The 19,102-nt window shown below is 43.2% G+C and overlaps 1 protein-coding gene across 6 annotated transcripts in view; it reads right to left on the minus strand.

The window, feature by feature from the left end:
* Window positions 1-19,102, minus strand: part of LOC120399069 (death associated protein) — an 86,399-nt gene that overhangs the window by 42,784 nt on the left and 24,513 nt on the right. For all 6 annotated transcript variants that reach the window (XM_039526955.1, XM_039526956.1, XM_039526952.1 and 3 more), the window contains exon 2: window positions 18,563-18,659. In XM_039526955.1, coding sequence (XP_039382889.1) covers window positions 18,563-18,659 — 97 coding nt within the window. The remainder of the gene's footprint in view (window positions 1-18,562; window positions 18,660-19,102) is intronic.

Genomic DNA, 19,102 nt, shown 5'->3' on the forward strand with positions numbered 1-19,102 from the left:
TACTAAAACGAGACTAAAATCCATGTTTTGCATAATACAAAATAAACTGTTCAGGGCATCTACAAATTTGGGCAAAATATGATTAAAAAGTTCGGGGGGCTTTTTTTAAAAAAATGTGAGGTGCTGACCATATTAAGCAAACCAAATGGGTGACTTGATATTAATTTATATTTATAAACTGGCTTTCATCTAGAAGGAATGCTATTTCACTGTGCCATTTTGCCAGTCATTGAAGTGCATCTACCCTGACTCAAGGCTTAAATGTAGTAACTTTTTAAACCATGCATAGTACACAAAGACATAGGATCAGACATGAATTCCTTAATACAACTGAAACTACTTAAAAATTTTAGACTGGTTGTCACGTTATTGATCTGAACTGGGACCATATAGAACATGGTTGCAACCAAAGTCCTGTAGTGGCACCAAGTCTTGTATAAAGGGGATCAAATGAGGTGTCTAAGACAAGGTTATGGTTTGCTGGTTATAATTATGCTGTTTATATGTGTGTATCAATTTTGTAGTTGAAGTTATGAATATTGGCGCTATACTGTCTGCTATGCTTCTAGGAACCATCCCAGACAAGTTGGTGTTAGCTCTGCCTAGCCTGCTTGATGGCCCATTAAGGACCATCAGCTATACAACTGACCCATTGAGAGAAGGCAGATATGCCTTGTAACTCAGCAAAGTATGCAGGAACTTGCCCATGTGACTCCAGACTCCATTTTGCTGTAATTTTCCACAGTAAGGACAAAGATGTTCTTACACCTGGAAAAGACTATAAAAGGCTGATGGCTCATCTCCATCTGGTCTTCAATCCTGCTTCTTACCTCTGGAGGGACTTTGCTACAAACTGAAGCTCTGAACAAAGGACTGAGGACCAATCCCAGCTGTGGATGTACTCCAGAGACTTGATTTGAACCTGCAGTTTATTCTATCACTGCTACAAGCCTGAATCAAGAACTTTGCCATTACTATATGTAATTGATTCAATTTAACCAATTCTAGCTCTCATCTATATCTTTTTCCTTTTATGAATAAACCTTTAGATTCTAAAGGATTGGCAACAGCGTGATTTGTGGATAAAATCTGATTTGTATATTGACCTGGGTCTGGGGCTTGGTCCTTTGGGATCAGGAGAACCTTTTTTCTTTTACTGCGGTATTGGTTTTCATAACCATTTGTCCCCATAACGAGTGGCACTGGTGGTGATACTAGGAAACTGGACGGTCTAAGGGAATTGCTTGTGTGACTTGTGGTTAGCCAGTGGGGTGAAACCAAAGTCCTCTTTGTCTGGCTGGTTTGGTTTGCCTTAGAGATGGAAAAACCCCAGCCTTGCCCTGTTTTAAGCAATTTGTCCTGAACTGGCACTCTCAGTTGGGTCCCACCAGAACTAGCATCATTACACAGTTACAATGTGCCAGACTGTGCAGGCTTTTAAACCATGTCAGTGAGCATTTAATTCACATGATTAGTCCCAAGGAAATCTATTCCAAAGCTACTAAAGTGAACTTATTCAGGACACCACCATTTCAAAAATATCTGTGTGATTGAACAGCAAGGAGAATTCAGATTTACAACCCACCAGAAAGATATTGCCTTCAGCAGTACAGTGCCTCCTATCACCCTAGAAAGGGAATGTGTGACCCAAGGACCTCTTGATGCCAAGTGGCGAGGACATAGGGTGCCTAAGGGCTACAGGGAGCCCCTGGGTCTTGTACGTATATTCTAGTTAATCACGGAATGTCATGTAAGGTTTCTACTGCAATGTGGACAGCCATGTGTGCGTGCGTGCGCACACACACACACACACACACACACACCCCTTGAAGATAAAGGCAGGTCACCCAGCTGTAACATGCCTTAAGACACGTCCCACTGGACAGGAAGCCCTTATCTCCCTGGCTGACTACTGTGTATCTTACAACAGAAATCTATTTGGATAGTGAGTCAAATGCTAATGAAGAGATTGTTAATTTCTTCAGGAAAAGAAAGTAAAACAAAGAGGTGAACGTCAACCGAGAGAACTCTGGTAACAGGAGAAGAACAAAGGCCTAGTCTAATATAGCTAGGGGTGCAGAGAGATGTGCTGGCATCCTGCAGGTGGGGAGACAAGCTACTACCAGGCTGGAGCTTCTCAGCCATGCTGGTTGAAAATGCTGAGAAGGATTTTGGATAAGCGGCATTTGAGAGAGATAAGGCAGGTGAGGTAATGTGTTTTATTGGACCAATTTCTGTTGGTGAGAGACAATCTTTCAAGCTAAACAGGGCTCTTCTTCAGGGCTTGCAAAGAATTGCTAGTCATCACATTCACTGCAACATGTATGAACAGGTAATATGTAAGATGACCGGTATAAGAGGTCTGTATGGCTCGAAAGCGTGTATCTCTCACCAACAGAAGTTGGTCCAATAAAAGATATTACCCTTGCCACCTCGTCTCTCAAACATCCTGGGCCCGACACAGCTGTCATTACACTGCATACACAAGAGCATCTTGTTAGTTAAGTTTAGGCTTTAGAATGAATTTTATTTTGTTACACTTTGTTTCCATTAATCCTACAGAAACTCCTTGCTTAATGTTGGTTACCTTCCTGAAAAATGCTACTTTAAGCAAAACCATGTTAAGTGAATCCAATTTCCCCATAAGAATTAACATAAATGGGGAGGAGGGGAGGCTAGGTTCCAGGGAAATTTTTTTCACCAGAGAAAAGACTATATTTATATATAAGTTTTAAACAAACAATTTAATACTGTACACAGCAATGATAATTGTGAAGCTTGGTCGAGATGGTGAAGGCAGAGGGTGGAAGAGGGTGGGATATTTCCCAGGGAATGCCTTGCTGTTAAATGATGAACTAGCACTCGGCTGAGCCCTCAAGGGTTAACATGTTGTTAATGTAGCCTTACACTCTACAAGGCAGCATGAATGAAAGGACAGAAGACAGCATGGCAGAGAGAGACAGAGACACACACCATGTTTGTGAGAGAGACACGCATCACCCCTTTAAGTATGCTGACCCCATTCTAAGTATACTGCCTTTTTAAGTAGATCAGCAAGTTGAGACAGCAGCTGCTGCCAGCAAGCTCCCTACATCCTGAGCCTGTCTTGTCACCCCCACCCTGTGGAAATGAGGTATAGGAGTGGGGAACAGGAGCAGGGAACCCCCTGACATTAGCACCCTTCTTTCCCCTCCCCACCGCTGCACAGCAAGCAGGAGGCTTGTGGGAGCACCTCCAAGGCAGAGGGCAGGAGCAGCAAACACGGTGGTGGGTAGACGGATATCTGAACTGCCCAGTAATTGATAGCCTGCTGGGCGGCTGCTGCACAAGGAACTTAGGGGAGCAGGGAGCTGATAGGGGGCTGCCGGTCCACCCTGGTCCCCACCACCTAACTTCAACGGGCTGCTCTTTCTGCAAGCAGTGGACAAAGCAGGCGGCTGCCAAATGTTACAAGGGAACACTGCACAACTTTAAATGAGCATGTTTTCTAATTGATCAGCAACCTAACACTGAAACAATGTTAACTGGGACAACTTTAAGTGAGGAGTTACTGTATTTGCGTCTTCTCAAATATCTATTTTTTGTTAAATAAATTTATTCTCTTTTCACTATAAATGTATCTAGGTGCTTGTGTTAAGCAGAGCAGTGGAAACAATAAACTGGTCTGTACTATTTCTTTGGGAGTAGCAGATCTGTGAATTCTGTAAGTGTTCAATGGATGAGGGGCTGGGCATTCTAGAAGGACATTTGGAGGATTCAGAGGCTGGAGTGTGCCCACCGCTAACCCAAAAGAGGGACAGCGGAGCTTGCATATGCTGAGAAGCAGATACTTGTGCTGCCTATAGCTGATCTCTTACAGCCATAAACAAGGCTACCTCATGCTAAGGGAAAGGGGTAGTGAGATGCTTCACAATCCTGGATATCCATTAAGTATCTCAGAATGGCTCATTATTGTGTGTGGGGAAAAAAATAATAATAAAGAGGGTGGAATGCCAAATAGTGAATTACCAAAACAACACCCTGCGCATTGGGTTCTCTCTAGGTGGCTTCCATCCAGGGAAACATCACATCTTCCTTTGAATTATGGGGACATAAAATGAAAAAAATATTTTCAGGATGTCAAGAACCAAGATTAAACTTTGAAATTAATAACAAACATTTGCTTCTTGTCCTCTATCCAAATACTGACTAGCCTCAAAGTAGAACTAGAGGCTATGCTAATAATCCAACATGTGGTATTTCAATTTATTCTCATTTTCTGAATCCTGCACTGAAAGAAAAAGGCACAAACAAAATCCTTCTCTCTTATACTTCAACTGTAGCAGAATCCATTTTTCAGCACACTCTGCATTTCCTTCCTTTTCTGTATTTGAAAAGTTACAATGCATTTTTTCCTCTCAGATACATAATGAATTTGGCAAGCGATGAATCATCAATTAACAGTGCAACTCCCCATTTCCTTTTATCTTAACTTTTTCAGTTGGATTTCCTTTTCTTCAAACCATCTTTAGAGACTTTATTAATCTGGGCCACTCAGATCAATTTCATTCTCTTCCCCTTGCTTTAGACACATTTTTTTATTCTTTTCCTCTGTAACTTTACTCAGAGTCTTGTTTTTCAAGCTCAATCCAAATACATCCTTGTGCCCGAAAAACATATAGAAGCCATAAAGATTTAATCATATCCAAGTTATGCTACACATTGTGATACTGGACACGCATTTAATCAACTTAAGAACATAAGAATGACCACACTGGGTCAGACCAAAGGTCCATCCAGTCCAGTATCCTGTCTACTGACAGTGACCAATGCCAGGTGCCACAGAGGGATTGAACCTAACAGGTAATGATCACGTGATCTCTCTCCTGCCATCCATCTCCACCCTCTAACAAACAGAGGCTAGGGACACCATTCCTTACGCATCCTGGCTAATAGCCGTTAATGGACTTAACTAGATAAATTCATGGAGGTTCTCTTTTAAACCCTGTTATAGTATCAAGTGCCAACAGTTAAAATGTTTACACATATATTGCCATTAATGCCACACTTAGATTCTAGAAATGATTTCTTAAACCCTCACACTTTACAAAAAAAATTCAGGATCAAGTGGAACTTTACAGTTCCAATTACCACTGACTGTCAATTTTAAGGTGCATGAGGCATGACTTTTCTCCAACCTGAAGTAGCATTAAACCTGTAGAAACAAAATATTGTAAGACTAGTTTGTTTCCTAATTCAAGAGTATGTCTTGAATTACTTTTTAGGCTACCTTTCAGAAAGCAAGCCTAGAGAGAGCTTCATTTAGGGAGCTGTAAGCACAGTGCATCAGAGTGATTAGACTTAACCTTTTGGTCAGGGAAGCCTGGGAGACTAAAGCTATTAATAACATGTACAATAATTTGTGAATCTAGGGAACAGAAAACACTAAATGTCTACTTCTGAATTTTCCCTTCAATTGGTCACAGAATCTCCTAGTGTCCCAGATAGGCTGAGCAGCCCTAATAACAGAGGGCCAGATCTCCATCTAGTAGACAACTGATACCAGCAGAGCTCTGCTCATTCACACCAGCTGAGGATTTGGCCCAGAAACCCCACTTACAGCAGATCCAGAAGACAAATTGTTTAGTGTACCACTAACTGGCTCTTGTATATGTTTCCGAAACATGACTAAAAATGTTTTTTCTGCCCATCTTAGAAGGATCTGAAGCTACTGCAGAAGTAGTTCACTGCAGGCTCATCCTGGCTCATTTCCATAACCAACTGAAATGTCAGTCAGAACAAGAACTTCTGAAGGGCATCTCCTGTTCATCATCCATATCTATAGAATCTTCTATGGGATCTTCATTTCCTCTGAACAGACATGAGAGTCAGTTATGGTCAGTGGGCAAACAAGTTTAAGATAAATCAAATTCTGCTGAAGGCTTTCCCTTTTAATAGGTTTGATTTTGAGACCCAGAGGAGATTCAGTATTTTGAGCACAAGATAGAATTTTGACTCCCAGATAATGATTGTGCCAAGACAAAATGCACAAGCAGCCAACTGTGTACCACATGGAAGATAAAGGAAGAAACTTGAAACAAGAGGTCATGAGACCAAGCATTTAAAGGATTTGTCTTGCTAAAGATTACTTCATATGGTGTATACTTCTACATAAAAACTTTTATATGCTGTTTGTGCATTCCTGAGACTAAAGAAAAGTCTCACTGGGTATAAACTCTGCTCCCAGGTGGTTGTGTGAAGTGCTTACAAGGGGGCTATGAATTCTTAATGAGTATAATTAAAGAGTACTTTGTGAACTTGAGCATACAAAGTCTATTGCAGGGATTGCCAACCTTCGGCCCGCGGCCTGCCAGGGTAAGCTGGCGTCAACCCTCTGGGGATATATTCACCATACCCATTCAGTTAACAGAGCTTCAGTGTTAATACAGCAGCATATAATGGCAATAAGCCCCCACTGTGAACTCTGCATTCACTTTAGGTTAACACAGCTCAACAGAGACACAGCAGAAACTGAAATGGTCCCAAGAGGAGGAACAAAAGTGATGGGCAACAGGGGTCAACTATGGTTTCTACAAGAGGAAGTATTTACATATCCAGTTTACACTTTCAAATCACTATACGAATATTCAATATGATCAAAGGCAATTTGGTTCAGAAAAGAAGTTACATGAGAAAGAGTAAATATAAAGAACGCTGATCAAGTTCTCCTGTATTTTTTGTCAAGGTATAGACTCTAGAGAAACATTTTTCACACCACAGTAACAATAATGATAACAAGTAAATAAAATGTTTTGCAGTCCATTCAAAAGCATCTGGTGGTCTGTCTATTGACTACTCCTGTCTTAGGACATCTATCTGGGGTCAGCTCTGAGTCTCTCTCCTCCATTCCATTCTATCTTAAAGCAGTTCCTTGTAAACTCCAGTTACTGAAATCCTTTTGTAGAACATCCATCCATCCAGTTTTGGGTATTCCAACCTTCTCTTACCCTCCCCTTCTGGATATTTAAACCCAGAGTTGGAAGACCCTATTTAATCTACGTGTCCCCATAATGAGGTACATTAGGAAAAATGACACTATGTAAAAAGAGTAGCACCTGCTGTTTTATAGGTAGGGGGAAGCTATTTAAAGGCCATTCATTAAGGCTTACGTTTCACGGTATAACCAGATCACAAGTTGGGAATCAAAAGAAATACTCTATAGTACTATATACATTTTGTAATATTGGGTAAGTGTCCATGGTACTTTATAAGCATAAAGCAAGACAGTCCTCACCCAAAGAAACTTAAATCAAATGATATAAAAAGAATGGCACAGCTAAATACAGAATACCTTTTAAGAATATGACATAAGAATATGACATTAGCTACTGTTGGAAACAAGACATTTGACTGGATGAACAGATCAATGTTCCTAGTATGGCAATCCTTATGCTCTTGATTAGCAATTCTTTTCTAAAGGATAAATAAGAGACTGATCCAAAATATTCCAAGTGTAAAAATAAATCTAGGGAGAAAGCAGAGCTCAGATATACAAAGATATAGCCAAACCACATGAACAATTAAATGACCATTTTTGCAAGTTAAACTAGACAATTACAGCTAACTACATAAATCCACAAATGGGACAGCTGGATTCTGAACCAGGGGAAGTTGGGAGCCAAGTTAGAGCTAGCTGTGTTTTATTTAACTTAAACATTTAAGGGTCTAATTCAAAGTCCAAAAACTAACTTTTCCAACACTGCTCTTTTTATAGTTATATCTATACAGAAGACTGGGTGAGCTAAGAGGGAGATGGGAGATGGAAAGAGGAAAGAGACAGTAGTGTCAGCAGAGGAGGGTGCAGAGGGAGAGTGCCAATGCCCACATATTTGTATGTTCATTTTGCCTTGGGAAATCTCACACTTTGGGGTGGGCAGCATCTCTCTAAAGGAAAACAACATGCACACACAAAAACAAACAAAAGCAAAACTAAACAAAACAAATATTTATTTGTAAAAGCTGCGAAGAATCCTGTGGCACCTTATAGGCTAACAGATGTTATGCAGCATGAGTTTTCATGGGTGAATATCCACTTCATCGGATGCAAGTAGTGGAAATTTCCAGGGGCAGGTATATATATGCAAGCAAGAATATTTATTTATTTATAGTTCTTTTACACACCTCATGATTAAGGCTGAGAGTTTGTCACAGAGATCACAGATTCCATGACTTTCTGGGACTTCTGTGATGTCTGCAGCGGCTGGTGTAGCTGGCTGCTGCTGGGGCAGCCTCGGGCCACCCAGCAGCAGCAGGAGTTTGGGTGTGGGAGGTGTGATGGAAGACCCATCAGTAAGATTGTTGCAAGATCTGCTGCGAGTTCCGCCAGAGAAAACTTAAAGAACGGGAACCACGGCTGAAGGTGATCCTCATGGAGGCAGCCTTGCGCCCCCATTCTGACCCGGGTTCGAGAGTCCTGACCCCTACAGCAGCATCCTCAACGCGGAGGGCCCTGGCACCATTGGCGACAAGAAAGGACTCCTCCAGAGATGCTCGGCACGGCTACGGGTCCTCACAGGGGCACCACTCCCATTCGCCGGTGCCTCAAAAGAAGAAAAAGCCGGATGACTGTTCTCCTCCGGCTAAGCCTCAAGAAGTGCGATCCCAGGTGAGCCGCTCCTCAGCATCTCCTTCTGAGGCCGTGTTGACTCCTGTCCAGGTGAGGCAGCCGAGTCCAGCCCTACCTATATCTCTGGCGCCTACACAGCAGCTTCAGCTCCCGTCTATGCTGGAAGCATATCAGGCCGCCAGAGATCTCCTTCACCTGACGGCATCGTTCTCGCCTAACAGGGAGGAACCCTCAGCACCGACGGAGCCCCATCCTCCGGTGCATTCTAAGGGAAAGCCTGCTATGATGTCGAGGCGCTCCCCTTCGCCTTGTCCATTGGTGCCTACACGCTCCGACACGGAGCCTTCCCGCTCCCCAAGCTCTCGACGTTCAAGGTACCGAGGATCGGCTCCTCTGTGGTCTTCAGTGTCTGAGACCTTGGAGTTGGAGCCCAACTCCTATTGCTCAGGTAGGAGCGGAAGCCGTAGAGCAAGGTCGGGCAGAGACAGAAGGGAGCATCAGGCGTGGCCTCTGCAGTTGCAGAACCCGCCTCAGTGGCCCTTCTGGATTCCCTGTGCTTATCACCAGAGCAAGGGAGGAACCCAGGGCCGATGGTCAGCGACGTCTTCAGTCACCTCCACCACTTTCGTACTGCCTTCCGCTGTGCATACACACCTGGCGCCTATGGTCCCGACGCTTTCCCTCCAGCACTGATGTCGACTCCAGCACCATGCTCGGCTCCAACATCGGCCTTCATGACGGTGAAACACCCGTCTCCCACGCCTGCACCGTTGTCGACACAGACCTCAATGCAGGCACCTACGGCCCAGGTGTCAGCACCTGGCCCCCCCAACCCCAGCGTCTCCTGTGAGCGTGCCAATGCAGCTCCCTCCTGTGAGACTGATGCCGACACTGGCTACGATGCCTAAGGACCCGTCATCGGCACCACCTCCTCCTACGCTGCCCAGGAGTCATGTGACCCACCCAGGACAGACGTCAGGGAGCTTCCACCACCAGCACACGCTTCTTCTGCCTTGTCACCGGACGAAGTGTTGGCAGGGACGTCCTCTAACGCAGGAGCTATGGACAACAGAGTTCTACAGCAGTTGTTCTGCAGGGCTGTCCCTTCACCTGGACGCCGCATCTTCGCTCTTCCAGTGGTGGGGCTGTCCCCTGATAGACCTCTTCGCCACGCGATGCAACAGGAGGTGTCAGCAGTTCTGTTCCTTCCTGAATCACAGTCTGGCCTCCACAGTGGATGCGTTCCTCCTCCATTGGGGGCGGAGACCGCTTCTATACACCGTCCCACCCATACCGCTCGTCCACAAGATCCTGCTCAAGATCCGCAGAGACCGGACTCGGGTCAGTCTCATAGCACCAGCCTGGCCCTGCGGGGACACGTCTCTCCTAGACATGTCAGTCAGAGCCCCAATTACCCTACGGCTCTTCCCGGACCTTCTCACGTAGGTATCACAGGCAGCTCCAGCACCTGAACCTGCAGTCGCTGCATCTCTCAGCCTGGAGGCTCCATGGCTGAATACATTTGAGCCCTCGTGTTCAGAACAAGTCAGACAGGTTCTCTTGGGCAGCAGGAAACCCTCCACTAGGGCCATGTACCTGGCCAAGTGGAAGAGATTTTCAATCTGGTCAGCGCAGCGCAACTTTCCCCCCGGCGCTAGCCTCAGAGCTCCAGATTTTGGATTACCTTTTCCACCTAAAGCAGGAAGGTCTCACCTTGTGTTCTATAAGAGTACACCTGGCTCTCATCTCGGCTTTCCACCCAGGGGTACAGGGCCACTTGGTTTTTGCTAACCCCCTAGTCAGTCACTTCCTGAAGGGCCTCAACAGGTTGTACTCGCACATCCGCCAACCAGTTCCTGCTTGGGACCTTAACTTGGTCCTCTCTAGGCTCATGGGGCGTCCCTTTGAGCCTCTAACAACATGCTCTCTGTTCTACCTCTCCTACAAGGTTGCGTTCCTGGTGGCAATAGCTTCAGCTTGGAGGGTGTCTAAGCTCGGGGCTCTAACGTCCAAGCTGCCCTACACCATGTTTGTTTTTTTTTTTTTTTAAAGGACAAGGTTCAGCTCAGGCCCCATCCAGCCTTCCTCCCGAAGGTGGTATCACATTTCCACATCAACCAGGATATTTTCCTCCCTGTTTTCTACACCGGGCCTCATGCCAGCAACAGGGAGCAGAGGCTCCACGCTCTCGAGGTCCGCAGAGCGCTGGCCTTTTACATCAAAAGGACAAAACCGTTCAGGAAGTCGGTACAGCACTTTGTCACAGTAGTGGACAGGATGAAGGGCCAACCTGTTTCGACACAGCACATTTCATCATAGATTGTGGCCTGCATTACCAAGTGCTACAATCTAGCAGGAATCCCAGCACCCCCAATAACGGCGCACTCTACAATGGTGCAAGCTTCATGAACAGCTTTCCTGGCTTAAGTCCCCACCCAGGAAATCTGCAGGGTGGCGACATGGTCATTGATACACACTGTCGCCGCACTCTATGTGCAGGCCAGAGATGATGCAGCCTGTGGTAGAGCAGTACTCCAGTCAGTGGACAGCTCCGACCCCACCTCCTAAATTTGCTTGGGAGTCACCTGATTGGAATCTACATGAACAAACACTGGAAGAAGAAAAAATGGTTACTCACCGTCTCATAACTGTTGTTATTTGAAGTGTGTTGTTCACGTCCATTCCAATACCCACCCTCTTACCCCTCTGTCGGAGTAGCCGGCAAGAAGGAACTGAAGGGGTGGCAAGTCGGCAGGGCTATATATTAGGCACCATGAGGGCGTGACTCCAAGGGGCACCCGGGCTGACCCAATGGATGCTGCTAAGGGAAAAATCTTCCTGACATCGTGCACATGCACATACCTGATTGGAATGGACATGAACAACACATCTCGAAGAACAACAGTTACGAGAAGGTGGGTAACCATTTTTTTTGTGTGTGTCTCTGGCCCTCCACAGGTGCTGCAGGAATAGTGCTGCAGCTACTTCAGATGCCTCGACTTCTTTGTAAGAGCTCTAGCAGAAAGCTTTCTTGATGAGCATTAAAAGCCGGCGATTCATCTTGCCTTACTGTCATTTCGAGGAGAGGTCTAAGGGTAGGTCCATACTTACCCGCCGGGTAGACGCGGAGAGTTCGACTTCTCGGACGCGATAGTTCGAACTCCGCGGCTCCCCCATCGACTCCGCCACCGCCGTTTGCGGTGGAGGAGTTCCGGAGTCGACAGGAGCGCATTCGGAGTTCGATCCTGCGGCGTCTGGACAGGTAGGAAATTCGAACTAAGGTAGTTCGACTTCAGCTACGCTATTCGCGTAGCTGAAGTCGCGTACCTTAGTTCGCCCCCACCCCCGTAGTGTAGACCAGGCCTAAGAAAAGGAACATGTTCTGGACTTTCTAATAGAATTATGGGAGTTTGACCACTTCTGCCACAATCCTCATGGGCGCCAGGCACCCTTTTGAAATCTCCCAGAAATCACTGCTGTGACGTTGCACTCCATAATGCTTTATAGAAATATGCCTATGAGTGTAAATATGACGTAACTGGAATATGTTTTATGCTAGATATGCCATGTAACATATCTTTGCAAAGGTTATACTCTTCTGCATTTATTCATCCTATTTGTACAGATGTATCATTTTTATATCTGAAGTTACGAGCGTTGGCTCTATGCTTGTATTTAAAGTGTTTGCTGTAGAAATCACCTAAAGCAGATTTGGTCAACATAGTGTGAAGGGATTATACAAGTAATTGGGAGTACTTGGCGAATAATGAACCTTGACAGACGCCAATCAACATCTGAGCTTTCCTGGGAACGTCCTATAGAAAACAGAGCCATGCATGGACATGTGACTTGCCCATGTGACTCCAAAACTTCATTTGTAGCTAGATTCTACACAGGGGAAGAGAGAGGTTTCCACCCACAAGAGAAAGTCTATTTAAGCTCCTGGAAGCCCCTTAATTTCATCTTCAGCTGGCACAAAAGATAGCCTCTCCACCCCAAGGAAATGCCTGAAGGAAACTGGAACAAAGGACAGTAACTACAGGGGTCTGAGTGATTGCTGAACCCAGACTAGGAGGAAGTCTAGTCTGTAAAAGAGGCTTATTGGAACATCTCTGAGGGTGAGATTTAACTGCATTTAGTTTTGACTGTATTAGGCTTAGACTTGCATGTTTTATTTTTTGTTTGGTAATTTACTTTGTTCTGTCTGTTATTACTTGGAACCACTTAAATTTTACCTTTTGTATTTAATAAAATCATTTTACTTATTAATTAACCCAGAGTGTGTATTAATACGGGGGGGGTGTTATAGAGGGCAAACAATTTATGAGTTTACCCTATATAAGCTTTATACAGGGTAAAATGGGTTTATTTGGGGTTTGGACCCCATTGGGATTGGGTATCTGAGTGCTGGAGACAGGAGCACTTCTTAGGCTGTTTTCAGTTAAGCCTGCAGCTTGTGGGGGACTTGGTTCAGACCTGAAATCTGTGTTTGCCAACAGGAAAGTGTGTCTGGCTCAAACAAGGCAAAGTACTGGAGTCCCAAGTACTGGCAGGAAAACAGACTCAGAGATAGTCCCAGCACATTGGATGGCAGTCCCAAGGGGGTTTCTGTGATCCAACCTGTCACAACTGCTTCAAAGAGCTGTACCAGAAACTGTGACATAAACATCTAAAATGGCAGTGCACCAGTAATGGTATAGTACAATGCAAGTGGTATAGACAAAGGCTAAAACTGCACCTGAAATACCTTGTGGACACGCTGTACCCTTGCTATTTGCAGTAGTGCAGTCCCACCAACTCAACTACCACCAGCCTACGCGAGTTCTGAAAACAGAAGGAAATACACACTGCATGTGGGTTTGTTCTGTGTCCATCACCAGCTCCAGCATTATCCCTCACTATTCTTGTGTGAAACTGGACCTATAATGAAATGATAAACTCACCAGCACACCAGATCCTTCAGGCCTCCCTTTTAAATACACAGAAGTTAATATTTTGTGTGTTATCATTTTTCCCTTACTTCATTATCAGCTGCCACTGTCAGCTGACAAAGTTCCCAGAAATGTTTAACTTTGAATGCGAAAAAGTAGAGATATCATATAAGGAATGTGAGGACTGTTTATGGTGGCAATGTGTCCAAGACAAAAAACATAAGAAGAAGTTTAACAAAATCTTCCTGCTTTGCAAAAAACCTAAAAAGTTACCTATAAATTAAAATTGCATTTTAAAAAATGCTTAATAGCTCTTATTCTGTTCATGATCAGTTACAGATATTCAGGTCTATTTTGAAATGCAAATCTCTGATTATAAAATTAAAGTCTTCACTGTATACATAATTCATATGTTTGCACAAAATACACTAGTTTTCCATATTCTTCCTCATATTTGCTCATCAGTGCCTACCTGACTCTAGTGCACATGGAAACATTATTAATCTCAGCATCATTAATAATATGGTTCTAGGACAGTGAACCATGAATAAAAGTAAATCAAGTCACTCATCTAATGACTGAAGAATAACTTAAGCTGAATGGAAGAAGAGTGATAGGGCTTATTGAGGGCAAAAAACATCCCCCTCAGTTGCTAGATACGGAGAGCGAAAATGGCAACCAGCAGGGACTGGTAAGCACATTGATGATTGGGGAAGAGAGAAGAGCAGCTTGAGTGGCATCATTTCCTCTCCCCAATGAACACATGGAAGCTCCTCAACATGGACATCAGCAGCCCACAGATTTTGGCAGGAGAGCATGAATTGGTTGGAATGGAGGACCAAGTCACTCAAAAGAGCAGCATCCGCTAGCAAATTAGCGGATATACAACAAATAATTTAATTCTGACTGAGGCGGCAACAATTTTACATTTAGTGCCATGCCTGCTTTTGTTACCCAGCTGCAGGATGAACAACACACACACACCACCACCAACCAAAAAGGTCGGATTTTTTTTTTTATTTAAAATTGGGATTTTTTGGATAAAATGCTTTTTGAGGAAAAAACCTAACTAAAGATAGTTTTAATTAAGATCTATCTTTGAGCTATAATGTATCATAGAATAGGGATTATAAATTCTAATTCTATAGTATAAGACAATATATTCATGTAATGTTTAAGAAAAGTTTTGTAAATGAGTTCCAATAGTTCATGGATTAGGGACCCAATCTTATGTGGTTCCAGGGGCTTCTGTATAGATTTAGGTTAATCTAGAAAGATTAATCTTTCTATCTAGCCAGTGGGACTCAGTGCTCAGTCTAGAAGATATCGTCAGAGATACTTAATTTTGCAGTTCTCAAACTGTGGATCAGTGTCTCCAGAGATAGCATACTTGTTAACAGCAAAAATGTTTTAAAATAAATAATATATAGAGGTGAGAAATAACAGACCTCAACCATATTGTCCCTCTGCAAATTTGTGTACACAGCATTAATCCCTTCTCTCTCTCTAAAAGTGCAAAGTTTCAAAAAGTTCAATGAATTGTTGGGAGTGGAACAGATCTGGACAAGGAGAAGAAGTCTGGAGATAAATGTGAGAAGGGAAGGACAGGCATTAGAAACAAAAGTGAAACTGTTTGAGCAGCATATTCCAGATGTCTTGAGGTCTGAGTGGAGCCTTCATTGATTTGAGATCTATCATACCAGTCTCTCACTAAAAGGGAAAACCTATAATGGCAGCAGGCCATAAAAGCGACCCAGTCTAGGAATATTTTAATGAAGTTCCTCTACCTGTGGGTAAGACAGGCAGGCATGCAAAATACAAACAGTGCAACAAAGAAATGCAAGGCCTGGTTGCCCGAAACAACATTGTGAGACATGTTCAAATTCAAAAATTCATATGCTTGTTTTGTTAAAATATTATGTTGCTGTTGAAGAAAAAAAATCCAGAATACATAACATTGTTGTTTTAGTTAAATAAAACAATTTAAATGTCTGTCTGGTGATGTTCTCCTCCTAATACAGCATGGCAAGAAAATCTTCCAAATATTAATGATTAACCTGTTGAATTGGAGATAGTTCACTTCCCAATGACTTCATAAATATCTGCTTTAATTACCTTTGGTAAATGAAATAATCAAACAATCATTCATTTTCTGATATAGCTGTAAACCTAATCTGAAAAGTTTTCAAAATAAATCACTTTAAAAATGTATAATGTGTACCTTCTAAAAATGAAACCTACATCTATCTCTGAGTTGTGAAGAATATGTATTAAGGTTATAACAACCAACAAGAATGGTTTTATGTAGAAATCCATGATTAAATCGAGTCTTCCTGACTAGTGATTTAAATCAAACCCACCCTGCCCAGCTGCAGCTAAATGGCCTGCTGCTTGAGTCCATATGCCCTGTTACACTAGGGGCTACCGCACTACTCCAGTACTAGCCTATGATGGGGTCAGTACACCTCTCTCTCTCATCCCTCCTTTCCCTTGCAGATGCACAAGTTTCCCTCACATCTCTATGGCCACAGCCCCTGTCCTCTCCAGACAAGCAAATCAGCAACAGCACCCACCCCCTCAGGTTAATGCCATGCAATTCCAAATAGTAACTCACAATGCTTCCTGTTTAACGATACACTTCCTGCTAGCATTACTACAGTAGGGCTCAATCTGATTAAAAGGAAATTCAAACTGGTATTTATTGAATTCCAAAACAATTTTGAAAGTAACTTTACCTCAACACCTCTGTGAGGTCAAAAGCACAAGATCAGTCATCAACATAGTTTACAGAAAGACAAGAGTGAAGAGTCTGCACCAAGTGGGTACTTCCACAGATAAAGTAGTCAGCAAGCTGAAACAATCGATCTTGCAGAAACATAAGTGCTTTTCTCCCCTTACATAAGATGGAAGTACTACAGGTTGTTATACTTTCTATCCTCTGCTAAGTACAAAAAATTTCCTCTTTGCCCTGCTTTACAATGGTAAAATAATTCTAGTTAAGTTTATAGCTTTTCACAATATTGTTTTGCTATGAATGGGAAACATTGGAGGCAACCCTGGTTCAACAAATCAGTCAGACAGCTACATCAAAACACAGGCTCAGAGGTCACCATTATCAAAATGGCACAGCACAACTTCCTATTTGGATCTAGAACAGACAGGACAATCCTGCAATGGTTTCAGGGTGACATAGTACAGAGAATAAAGTCAAATGAACAGCATGTTACACACCTCAAAGGAAGTATATATGACTTCCAAAGCCAAAACATTTGGCACAGAGGTTGGGGAAAAAAAAAAAAATCTACCACCTCCCCCGCAAAAAAAAAAAAAAAAATTCTCTGCTCCAACTTGCTTTTCTCCCGACAGACTTTAGAGATGACTAATCTCGTAGACGATGGGCTGTTCAATTCTTCCAGCCTTTCATCCAGACATACTAATTAAAACCCTTTCTCCACACACAAATTTTGTATTTCAAGTCGCAGTGATCAGTGGAAAGAAAAAGAAAAGTTCATGGCTTGTTTTTATTCCTGAAGACAATGCATCTTCTTATAGCTAAAACAGTGCTAAGAACACCACAGAAGAAAGTAGCTTTCCACCTTTTTTTGGGGAGGGGGGGAGGGCACCTTTACTAAATACTGGGAGCAGTGTGGTCAGTCAGCATAAACAGGATTTGGGTAAAATTGGGCTTAGTTATAAAGGAGAAACAGCTGTCACCATACATGTTTATTTTACATATTTCAAGCATTAGAAGTCACTACAGCTTTCAAACTTGAATGCCAAATAAAAATAAATCAACCTTAAATACTGCGTGTGTTAAAGTTACTTTTAATATTGCTGATATACAATAGTGAAAACTGTTTTGCAGATTTTTCAGCAGAGGTAAGGAGTCCAGTAAATATGGGAAAATAGTAGTGTATTTTGTACAATCTCCCACTACAATGAACAGTCTTACAGCAGGTGAGTCCAGCTTCTAAACAACAAGTTGTTCAGAAGCTCACAACTCCTCAAACATTTGCTGTCTCCCCCACCAAGCCCAGGACAGTAATAAACAGCTGGTATTATCAGCCATATCATCCCAGGGAGGAATGAAAGAAACACAAAACGAGCGGGCTTGGCGTACATTGAATTAAAAAGCAGGGAATTTGAACCAGTACAACACCACTCACTTCACAAAAGCTTAGAGGTTTGATTTTTCTCACATTTGGGGGTCTCTGTTTTTGGCAAGTGGGTGGATGGGGAAAGGGATCAGATGACAGCTACAGCGTATGGCATAATCCCCCTCCAAATCCATGCTCTTTCCCCTCCTAAAATAATCAGGCAAACATTGTCTGTATAATTTTAAATTGAGCCCTTGCTCCTAACGCAAATCCCTGCAAGGGAGAGTGGAATAGGCCAGACATGGAAGGAAATCAGCAAGAGCATAACTTGGAACTCTGTGGACAGAGGACCCACAGAGGTGGGAGGGTCCCAAAGCCCAAACGTCTACATCCCAAGTAAACAGCCCCTTTAGCCCGAGACCCAGAAGCCCAAGTCAGCTGCGGGGGTTTAACTACCTACCTACTGTAGACATACCCTTAGTGGCCTGGGAAACAATTCAGAAGCAGTGGACCTGTGTCCAGACTTCCCTGGCCTCTACAGATACCTCACAGCTGATTTTAGGAAAACTGTGGATTAGAAGGGCCTTGTCTCAGGCTTACTTGGAAGGGGAGAGGGAAACCAGAGCAGAAAGGGGCCGCATTCACCTGGAAAGATGACTTACAGGCAGCTCTGCAAGGTGTAAATTGCTAATTTCCGAACTCTTTTACAAAGGCATGTATAATCTGATCCTGCATTTCTGTTTTTGTATTCCAATTCAAAATAAAGGCTGATTACAAGCAACAGCAGACAGCATAAAGGCCCTACCCAAATAAATATGCTTTACCCAAACTATTATCACCAAGGTAAACAAACCCATACTAATGTTCAAAGAGAGATAAATTAGCTGTACAATATGCATAAAATCCTGTATAGACTTCAGACTGCTCACCTGCTGCTCTCCCACTCTTGGTCATCCTTATCTTTCTCCTCTTTGGCATCTGGGGTGTGCGGGTGTTTCTGCACAATCCTCATCCCACCAGCTTTCACTGGAATGAAAATAAGAAAAACAAGTCACATCAATATAACCAAAGGAGAGAAAACTAGTAAAAATAAGGATCCATTTCCAAAAAACAATTTAAGAATCAGGTTGTACAACTCAGTGAGAGCCTGAGAATATTTGCAGGTGGAGGATCTGAGCACTAGCTGGTTGCTTCTCACTGCCAGGCATGTTATATTGCCTTATATAGCCTTCCAAGTTGGCCACTCAATGTACCTCTTATTATTTCCACATCTCCTTAGAATGTTAGGCTCTTACTTCACCATTTGTCTCCATTAACTTGTGGCAACAAGAGGCAGCCAGGGAAGTCTGGGATTATCCAACTGAGTAACATAAAAGCAGCGTCTTTTGCAAAACAGCACACATGAAAGTTTATTTTCATAAAACAGTACTGATCCAGATTATATCAGCAGTGGTACAAAACTGCACTTT

The sequence above is a fragment of the Mauremys reevesii genome, linkage group 2 (genome assembly GCF_016161935.1).
Source record: "Mauremys reevesii isolate NIE-2019 linkage group 2, ASM1616193v1, whole genome shotgun sequence".
Lineage (NCBI taxonomy): Eukaryota > Metazoa > Chordata > Testudines > Geoemydidae > Mauremys > Mauremys reevesii.